The sequence below is a fragment of the Opisthocomus hoazin genome, chromosome 9 (assembly GCF_030867145.1).
Source record: "Opisthocomus hoazin isolate bOpiHoa1 chromosome 9, bOpiHoa1.hap1, whole genome shotgun sequence".
Lineage (NCBI taxonomy): Eukaryota > Metazoa > Chordata > Aves > Opisthocomiformes > Opisthocomidae > Opisthocomus > Opisthocomus hoazin.
In genome coordinates, this window is record NC_134422.1 from 28832759 (window position 1) to 28843483 (window position 10725).

Below are 10725 nucleotides of genomic sequence, written 5' to 3' on the forward strand. Positions count from 1 at the left end.
ATATTCAGCACAGGCTCATTCCTGGAGCTCAGAGCATCCATCAGCTTCTAAACAGAGGCTTCTGTTCTTGCAAACAACTTCGGTAGAGCAGTAGGCAGCAGCCAGTGGCGTGACCTGAGCAAATTTCATTCCAATTCAAACAACATCAGCCTGACCCCTTGAAAGCCAAAGCAGAGAGAAACTGTACTTTGAAATGAGGTCATTACAAGAGGGGAGGAGGGGATATTGCTGTTGAGCAGGGGAACAGGAGAATAATGGCAAGGGGGTGGTTAAGACTAAACAGCTAGAGAGAGATTAACATCTCATGACTGACTTTTGTTCACTGACCTGCAATAAAATAAACAATAAGACTTTAACAAATAGGTGATTAGCTATGTTATTCTGTACTGCCCTGGTCTTCACTTTTCATTGGCTAATACTTCCTGGCTTTTATAGATAAGGCTGGTGGCATTAAGAGGCATAAGCAACAGAAATCTTGCTGTGCTAATAAACATAAAAACAATGTTTCTCTTTCAGAGTGCAAGTACCTGCCCATTCGCTACTCCCTCCCCTGTTGGCTGGCTGGTGTCTGACTGTCTGCACACAAAAATCAAGCCCAGCAGATCAGGTGGTTTGCTGTTCACATATTTAGACAGCCACAATCAGGGAGCTGAAAGGTGCTTGTAGATGTCTGCACAGTGGGACTGGTGAATGATAGTTTTCTTCCACGCTGACTGGAATTTCCTCCTTTCCTGAGCTATATTGTCTCCTGAATAAAAAAAAGGCTTTGCTGTGACCAGATCAATAAACCAGGACAACTTCAAACTCTTTTCTCAGCTATGCAAGAAGCAATGGACATAGTTCAGAGCTCAGATGAGATGCAGAGTCACAAGTCTGTTCTGCAGGACCTGGAAGAGACCTCCAATCATACGTCCACACTTAGCACCAGTTGCCACATGCATACGTACTCCCACTGCACTGCAATACTATCCACAGTGGGAAAGGTAAGACACCATTCTGGGTCTGTTCTCTCTAAATACCTGAAATCACGGTACCGAGGCCTTGTGCAGCAAGTGGGGAACTGAACTTTCCCTTTGGCAGTGCAAGAGCTGCCCATTGTACCCCAGAGACTGACTCCAACAGCAGAACTCATGGTGACAACTTGGTGCTGCAATTCACAGCCCAGTTTATGACACTGAAACCAGATGGTTTCAGCTAACACTCTTGGCTGTGAACAACACAGCAGCTGAGGCACAGACATACTGCTTGCAGGACCACAGGTGCTAACTTCTTAAATTGCCCCACACAAGCTTGTGAGTCAGAGTCTTTAGACAGTAGCCAGAGTTGCTAGAGCACTGCTCATGCAAGCAAGCCCAAATTTCCCCTTCACTTCTGCGACAGTAATCCTGACTTCAGACATGTCACTATTGATTCTCTAGCTGTTCCTGAAAATTCTTACTTCTTTTGGTGAAGAGCTTTTTCCTAGTCAATTGTCAGGTGAAACATCTAGCATCCATCCTGGAATGGCAAAATACCCATTTTGTTTGAGAGATCGGCTTATATGTTGGACAAAAATACAACCAATCTGTTCTGAAAAGAATTGATTTTTCATGATGGAGTCTAATGTACTGAGCACATAGGACTATGCGCTCAGTAAGGCCCTCAGGAATCCCAGGCCCCGGAGGTAAGAAAGGAACCCCACAGAGAGGATGACTTTCCCTTGGTCGAGGAGGACTGTGTGAGGGATCGCTTAAGCGATCTGGATGTCCACAAATCCATGGGCCCCGATGGAATGCACCCACGAGTGCTGAGGGAGCTGGTGAATGTCATTGCTGAGCCACTCTCCATCATCTTTGAGAGGTCCTGGAGGACAGGAGAGGTGCCCGAGGACTGGAGAAAGGCCAGTGTCACTCCAGTCTTCAAAAAGGGCAAGAAGGAGGACCCAGGGAACTACAGGCCGGTCAGCCTCACCTCCATCCCGGGAAAGGTGATGGAGCAGCTTATCCTGGAGGTCATCAACAAGCAAGTGGAGGAAAATAAGGTTATCAGGAGTAGTCAGCATGGATTCACCAAGGGGAAATCATGCCTGACCAATCTGATAGCTTTCTACGATGGCATGACCGGCTGGGTAGACGAAGGGAGAGCCGTGGATGTTGTCTACCTCGACTTCAGCAAGGCTTTCGACACAGTCTCCCATAATATCCTCCTAGGGAAGCTCAGGAAGTGTGGGCTGGATGAGTGGCCAGTGAGGTGGATTGGGAACTGGCTGAATGGCAGAACTCAGAGGGCTGTCATCAGCGGCGCTGAGTCTAGTTGGAGGCCGGTAACTAGTGGTGTCCCCCAGGGGTCAGTACTGGGCCCAGCCTTGTGCAACTTCTTCATCAACGACCTGGATGAAGAGTTAGAATGTACCCTCAGCAAGTTTGCTGATGACACCAAACTGGGAGGTGTGGTGGATACACCAGCAGGCTGTGCTGCCATTCAGCGTGACCTGGACAGGATGGAGAGTTGGGCAGAGAGGAACCTGATGAGGTTCAACAAAGGCAAATGCAGGGTCCTGCACCTGGGCAGGAACAACCCCATGCATCAGTACAGGCTTGGGGCGGACCTGCTGGAGAGCAGCTCTGTGGAGAGGGACCTGGCTGTCCTGGTGGACGACAGGTTAACCATGAGCCAGCAGTGTGCCCTGGCTGCCAAGAAGGCTAATGGGATTCTGGGGTGCATCAAGAGGAGTGTGGCCAGCAGGTCGAGGGAGGTTCTTCTCCCCCTCTACACTGCCCTAGTGAGGCCCCATCTGGAGTACTCTGTCCAGTTCTGGGCTCCCCACTTCAAGAAAGATGGAGAGCTACTGGAGAGAGTCCAGTGGAGGGCTACAAGGATGGTGAGGGGACTGGAACATCTCTCATATGAGGAGGGGCTGAGGGAGCTGGGCTTGTTCAGCCTGAAGAAGAGAAGGCTCAGAGGGGACCTTATAAATGCTTATAAAATCTCAAGGGTGGGTGTCAGGAGGATGGGGCCAAGCTCTTTTCAGTGGTGCTCAGCGACAGGACAAGGGGCAGTGGGCACAAACTGAAGCACAGGAAGTTCCCTCTGAACATGAGGAAGAACTTCCTCCCTCTGAGGGTGATGGAGCACTGGAACAGGCTGCCCAGGGAGGTTGCGGAGTCTCCTTCTCTGGAGATATTCAAGACCCACCTGACAAGGTCCTGTGCAGCCTGCTCTAGGTGACCCTGCTTTGGCAGTTGGGTTGGACTAGATGACCCACAGAGGTCCCTTCCAACCCCTACCATTCTGTGATTCTGTGATTCTCTGACTATATATCTTCAAGACGCAGCCAGCAGCAAAAGCAAATACCAGAGTCAAAGCAATGAGACATTCAGTTCTACTCAATCTCTCTAAAACAATGTAAAGGATGCTGTCTCCACGAGGGGAGTCATGGTGGAAAGATCAAGCATCTCTGCTGCATTTTCTATATCTAGGAATGCTTAGAGGTACTCAGAACAGGAACTAGCCCAGTGTGGCTCCAAAAAGGACTTTGTCTGCAGCAAAACAGAGTCAGAGAGAACACCAACTGCAAAATACCACACAGACTGTCACCAGGTCAGGTGCTGTTACGGACGTGATCTGCCAGGTACTCGCACACAGGTATTCCCACGGACAGTGCTAAACACATAGTCCATTTATGTGAAGCAAGTATGTGGTGTGGTTGCCAGAGACATCCAGGGCCAGACTTCATGGCCCTTCATGCATCAACATCCATTGTTCAATGAACTCGTGTGCAGTCCATGCAGCAATAACTATTTCTCTACATCACTCATCATCCCAAAGATCTACCCACCAGTTTGCCATATGGTTGGACTTGATCTTAAAGGTCTTTTCCAACCTAAATGCTTCTATGATTCTGTACACATGGGATTACACTTTGAAATAGTCAGATGTGACATTAAAGCACTGTGACAACTTTGCACTAACTTTCTGTATTATTTCTTGCATGCTGACACTGCCTGTGGCAAGTTCCACTGAGTCCAGGTCAGCAACTCAGCCAGCCAGCAGACAAAAATCAAGCCCTGAACAGTGTAATTACAGTAATAGCAACAATGTATCAAACAAGTACAATAGTCAAGCAAACATCATGACAAGGAAATCCAACAGGATGAAGGCAGGTAGTCTGACGTAACCCGGAAAGCTTGTAAGAATAAGGCTGAATATACTGAAGAGGACAGGAGGGTATCTAACCTCTTTGGAAACGGTGAGTGCACATTAGCCCCTGTCATTTAATAAGGATACAGTTAAAAACAATATCAGTGAAGTGGTTTGTAACGGAAGGATGTGAACCTGGAAGTTTCATATTCCCCCTATCCGTTTCTCCAGAAGTCACTCTTGTCTTTCGCTTTCCTTTCTTTCTACAGCACTGAAAGCCCTTTTCTTTGGCCTGAAACCTTCTAAGCAAAGCTGTGCACTGCTAAGTCTCTCAGGCTGTGCCCTTCTCTCCCTGCTTACAGCCACAAACATTTGTTCCACAGGAGGTGGAGACTATGTAGTTGCAAATAGAGCCCTTTTAAATAAATCAGATCAACGAAGTTGTTTATCTGCGTGTCAAGTTAACTGATGAATCATCTTGACAAGGCCTTTACATGCTTGAATGAGTTTCCCCAAATACATGAGATTATAAATCTTGATTTGGAGTGCAGTAGTTTCTTTTCATCTGGAGCCTCACCTACTGGTGATATAAGACATTTGTATAACCAGCTTTGCATATTCCATGAAGCAGTTTGTTTCTAAGAGTCTAAGACTTAGGTGCAAGAAAATGATAATCAGAATTGAACAAGTCAAGGTTTGTTCCAGCCCTGCACCAAACAAGAAAAAAACGACACAGGAAAAGTTCTGAAACGGAGGAATACAGTTTTCTGTAACCTACTAGCTGTGCTTTAGTGTTAAAGCACTCCGCTCTAGCATTAAACACCAATCCTTCATGGTTCCAGACAGAGAGCAACTTGAGTTTAATGCAGTGTGCTCCCTTTGAATTTTTAAAGCAGGCTCTCAGAGGGAAAAAATGGAACCAATTGACCCAAACAGTTTTACAATGTTAGCCAGACACACTGATAACCATCTAATAAGAACCACTTGATTTCAATCTTTTTAGTCTTCAGGGATGTAGCAGTTAACCACACACCAGGAAGGGACTGAAACTTTTAATCACTATTTCCTCCTAACAAGTCTGTGTTAAAACCTGTGCACAATAGAAGGGATTAGTAGGCAAAAGTTAACACCACCATGTGATACGGAGAATTTTCCTGTTTCCAGGATAAAGTAGGTGACAAAGTATTGAAATATTGAAGCAAAGTTCATCTGCTCTCACAAAAGGAAAGATTACCATGGGATAAAATTAGGCAAAAGGTAATCGACACAGACTGGAGAAGGAGAGAAACAGACCCACACCAGAAAATGCTCAGGCCCGCAGAGTTCGATAGCTTTCAGGCAAAAGAGGTTCTGTAAACAACCATGCTTATACATACATCCTCCATTGGGTCAGGTGCACTGCATGAAACAGTTGGTACCTGCTGAAAGTGTAGTCCACTCCACAGTTACACAATACTTCACTTGCACAAAGCATCAGCAGATGACGTCCAGAACCCAGAAAAATAAGTCCCACATGGTAAATGCATCAAATGTCATAATAAATGTCGTAACTACAATAAAAAGGCAAAACATGAGATCTCCCAACAGTTTAGAATGGGCTCTTTTGTGTTACTTTTTGCAGATGCAGCATTAGGTCTATGGTATATAAAAGCAACCACGGTGTTTGCTCACAGTTCTCAGCTTTCGCCTCAGCAAACTGCCAAAACTGCAAAGGTAAGTGGAAGCCCCAGTATACCAGTATTCTGCTCTGACACAGGCACTGGGATGGACTAAGAGTCTTTGCAATGGTTTACATTGCAGATAATTTTTTTATGAAGACAAGAGCTTCTGGGGTCACTGCTACGAATGTAGCAGTGATCACCTTAACCCGTGGTCCTATGTGAACAATGCAATTCCATCCAGGCAGAAAAAGGCAGCTGGATGATTTACGAGAATCCCAATTACTCAGATCACTGGTACTTTTTAAAAAGGGGAGACTATCCTGACTTCCAAAAGTGGTTCAGTCTCTGTGACTCCATCAGGTCTTGCCATGTAATCCTGCAAGTGAGTTCTGCTTGGCAGTGTACCACAGTTTAAGAAACTGGGTGTAGTTCATCCTTTAAGCATATAGTGACAGCTGATACAAAGTTCTGCTGTGGCCTGTGTATACAACTTGCTCATGAGCATACTATGTTATGATTCAATGACACAAGAACATATTAAATCAGATTTGCAATGGGTATGGCTTTCCTAACATACAGGCTGTGTTGGTTAAAACCAGGCAAAGAATTAATACTGCTAAAGTACTCCACTGGTTAGTAAGATATACTATATAGTATAAGCCATAAAAGCAGGAACACTCGCATGCCAGTGCTCCACATAGCTCAGCAGTTTGCCACATGGCAATTGCCTGAACACCAGTGTATAATGGCAACATATGGAGTAATACGGTAAATGTCTTTTAATAGCATAATTCGAAAAAAAGGCCACGTTATTCCCGCCTGGTCACGAGTAAGCACCACAGATCATCTCAAAGTCACATGAATACATTTTCATCTGTTGTCACAATAAGCAGTCCTTACAAATCCCATTTCTTCAAATCATAAAGCATCCTCCATTTACTTCCTACCACACATGTGATCATATCCACTTGCTGGCAGCTGGAGCATCCTGAGCTCCTCCATGTGGGTAAGCATTAAGCCTCCTCTATTGGCTTCAAAAGAGTGAATCTCTTCGCAATCCAATCTCCAGAATAGAACGCAATGTCTCAGAAATCCAGAGTAGCTGGGAAAGTTGCCTTTTTTCTGTATGTCTGTCTTGTTTAGTAACGTCAGCATCAGCTAAATCTCTGTCTTTCCTGTATTTTTGCTGTGTTTGCCACTGCACAATTCAGTTTCCCACAAGATTCAGCTCCACGAAAAAGAGGAGCTCCAAGGCCAAATGTTGGAGCACACTGATGTTTGCCCATCAGTCCAGGCTACATCCATCTCCCTGACATCTGCTCCCTCAATGTTTCAGGTGGTTCTTGGATCTTGTATGAAATGCCCAGCTTCAGAGGCCGACAGTACTTACTGAAACCCAGAGAACACAGAAGATTCCTTGACTGGGGTGCAGCAAATACCAAAATTGTCTCTTTGCAGAGACTGGATGACTTACACTGAGTTATTGCTCCCACACTAAATAAACAGTGAATGCATTCCAAAATCCTTGTTCAAACAAATCTTCCTTCAGTACTGCAAGCAAATTAAAGACGTGCAGTCCAGAGAGAAATCTGACTTCTCTCACTTTTTAGAGGGAGAGCGGGAATACTTTAAAAAAAATTCACAATTATCCAGCTGTTCCATAGTAACATGATAATTTAAGTAACTGTTACAGGTCCAACTGCATATTCCTAACACTGGTAAGTGTAAAGCTCCTCAGTCATGACTTCAGTGGATATAGCTATTAATGGAAAGGCCTGATTCTTTCATCTAAGTTTTCCTCAGTTTTACAAGTTTTGATCTAGGAATAGATTCCAGCTTTATACTTAACAAGGTTAACAATATGCAGCTAGATGTTTAACAGTTACTTAAATTATGAGGTACTGTGGAATAGAAGAGTAAATCCCACTAACAGTTACATCCAGTGAAGTACTGATTGAGGAGGAAAAGGACAGAAAGATGCAGAGGATCTTAGAATAAAGTGAATGCTGTTTTTGGCATCAAATTCTTCACACAAACAAGCTGCTCCATGCTACCACCAGTCTAGCAGTCTTCTCCCAGCTGATTCGTCCAGAAGGAACATTTCCAGATCCTTAAATCACACCACCTTTATACAGCACGTTTTAGCTAACTTGTACTTCATGAACTAGATATTTAGTTGGTGTCAATCACCCTGCCTCTAACTTCAGAGCTGCACTGATGTGCTGCAGCAGGAGATTGAGACAAATCCCTCAATTGCAAGGTTATTCTGCATGCAAAAGGAATTAAATAAGTATACCAGCATGGATTAGAAACAGGACAATATCTTATTGTGCTGGAAAAAGTCTATTGCAGCATTAATTATCATTCAAGCAATTATGCATATGCCTACAAATTGTCATTCAAGTAACTATGCATATACCTACTCATCACCACTGAATCCTGTGCAATAAGGAATGAGAGTCGTAATAAAATACAACAAAACACAGTTAAAGCATCTCACACCTTAACATACCTCTGCTCATTTAGGTAGTGTAGTCTAGATTTTTTTTTTCAGGCACAGTTAGGCAAATATACTACTACCCTTCAGCAAGGTGCTGGAGACTTTTGGAAAGAGAAAGCAGTACAGAGAGCACAGAACTACTAGGACACTCTGCAACCTTATCTAGTGTATGCTTAATTTTAAGCCATTTCATCTGGGCTTTAAATGGTAGGCTTTGATTGTGTTTTGCCTAGTAAACATTCTGATAACGGAGTCCTTGAATAAAACCAAGCAACTTCTACAGCAGTGAGGTAGAGTGCTTAAAACTCACATCTCCACTCGCTAATGTCAGAGACCTCATTTAGTGATTATTTCACCCTCACATGACTCATCAGTAATAGCCTGTTAGTGATCCTCACCAGCCTTTCCCTGACAACACTAGAGAGGAATAGAACTATTCTTTGCCCTTGTCATCCTTCCTTTTGTACATGGGACAATATCTCTGCCCTCCTGCCTGTCCTTTACTGCACAAAGCAGGCTGCTCAGCTGCAGAAAATGGCTGGTGTAAATAAGAACACCATGCTTCAGCCAGAGAGAAATGGAGCATGAAGAACTCGGCTCCTGAGGCAGAGGCGTGAAAAAGCATGTTTCGTCTTGTTCACAAATGCCTAATACTGTGCATTTATAGGAAGGGCACAGTGTAAGTAATAGGGGTGTTAGCATACTTAGTTGAGCGTGCTAACCCATGTTTGCAAAATAACACAGCAGTTCAAGCATAGTATCTACTTACCTGCTTAGAACAGGGAACAAAAATATTTCATTTGCCTTCACCAAGCATAAAATAAAGAAAAAACAGACCAGCTCCTCAGACAGCAATTAACATATGCCTACACACTCCAACAAAGTATCTAATTCAATTAGTGCAATTGAGAAATATGGCTATGTAGTGATGTGTATGTTACGTGCTGGCATTCCTTTGGTCAAAGGCAAGAATGAATAGAAATGCACTATTCGGTGATCAGAGCTACAGTTAGGACATCTGGATTCTTGACTGTGCTGTGCCCTAGAGATTGGGGGTGGCTAATCCTCTCCAAATTTCTCCATCTGAGACAGGAATGGTGGCAATTCCTAGTTTTCAAGGAGCACTGAGAGGTTTTATTTGCTTTTGTTCGCAAATGCTCAGAGAATCTCAACCAGACATTAAGATCAAGGGTGCTGGAGGAGAGGAGCACTGAGAATTCACAGAGAGCATCCAGGTTTTTGCTAGCAAGTCTTCTAGGTTCCTGTAGCTTGTTTTATGGTTGGTAGCAGGCACTACAGTTGCTGGCATGCAGGGTATGTTTCTCTACACAAACACTCACTGCTATTTTCAGATTATCCCTACACATGAGTTTTTGTGGGGTACAAAAGCAGTCAATCTCCATGTAAGAGCAGCTGTCATAACAGCATACTAGTTGAGGGCAGTTGGAACAGATGTGAATAACCAGACTCCTCAGATCATGGATACCATTTGGCTAAGAAGATATTTTGGCTCCAGAGTTTAAGACCAACCCACAGTCCTTCCTGCAGTGCACAGCCATCTGTGGCATAGGGTCCTGGGAGGGGAACATCTACAGGATTCAAGAAGCTGGATGAGTACTTGGAAGACAAATCCACAGAGCATTATTAACCAGAAAAAAGTAACCTCCTGCTGAGGAAACCTCTTGAGCTAAAATTACTTGAGGTCTTGAAGTCTGAACGAAGTATCATATGTATTTGCTTCATAGCTGTCCTTCCCTCGGTACCCACTCATCATTGCAGTTGCTGCCAAGTAACTTGACTAGCTGGACCGCCAGTCTGACCCATGACGGCTGCTCTACATTTGTAGCTACAATAAGGAATTCACATATCACTGCCCCTACTATGATCTCTCAAGTTCCTAACTTCATCACCAAGCCCAGTGCCCACGGTATTAAACTATGAAGGACCACACAGGACCCAACAGACAAGCTGGCTCCACAAAGCAAGCATGACCACAGAACAAAAAAAGTGTAACACTTCTGAGCCTGTCAAAGGTCTTCGAGAAATGCAAGCACAGGCCTGCACATACAAGTTGCTCCTGTAAGTGAATTCAATTTGCTTAGTATTAACCATCAGGAAGAAGTTATTTTTGATCCAAAGAAAGCATGGAGGTATTCAGAAGCAACTGCTAGACTTAAATTCACACTCTTTCCTCGGTCTGCCTTCAGTGTTAAAGGCTACAATTTCCTGGCTGAGGAACCACCTCCAAGAGAGAGGCTGACGGAGTGATATCATTTACAACACCCATTAGAAGCACAACTAGAGCTGTGTGAAAACAGGCCAGCTAAATATTTGCCCCTGAAGTTTTGTAGCTCCATGAAATCACCATACAAGGCTCACAGTGAAAGACACATGAAAGACGCAAGAAAGCATAAACGTGTACAGCTTTGGTTGAACAAGAAGCCA

At 44.2% G+C, this 10725-nt stretch overlaps 1 protein-coding gene across 1 annotated transcript; it reads left to right on the forward strand.

Moving 5' to 3' along the window:
• Positions 1-5929: 5929 nt before the first annotated feature.
• On the forward strand, positions 5930-7259 carry LOC104339670 (gamma-crystallin D-like; the record flags this gene model as incomplete). The annotated part of the gene is given in 4 exon segments (XM_009945854.2): positions 5930-6002; positions 6005-6181; positions 6992-7069; positions 7072-7259. Coding segments are annotated over 4 exon segments (516 nt in total), but the record flags the coding sequence as incomplete, so codon positions are not given.
• Positions 7260-10725: the final 3466 nt, after the last annotated feature.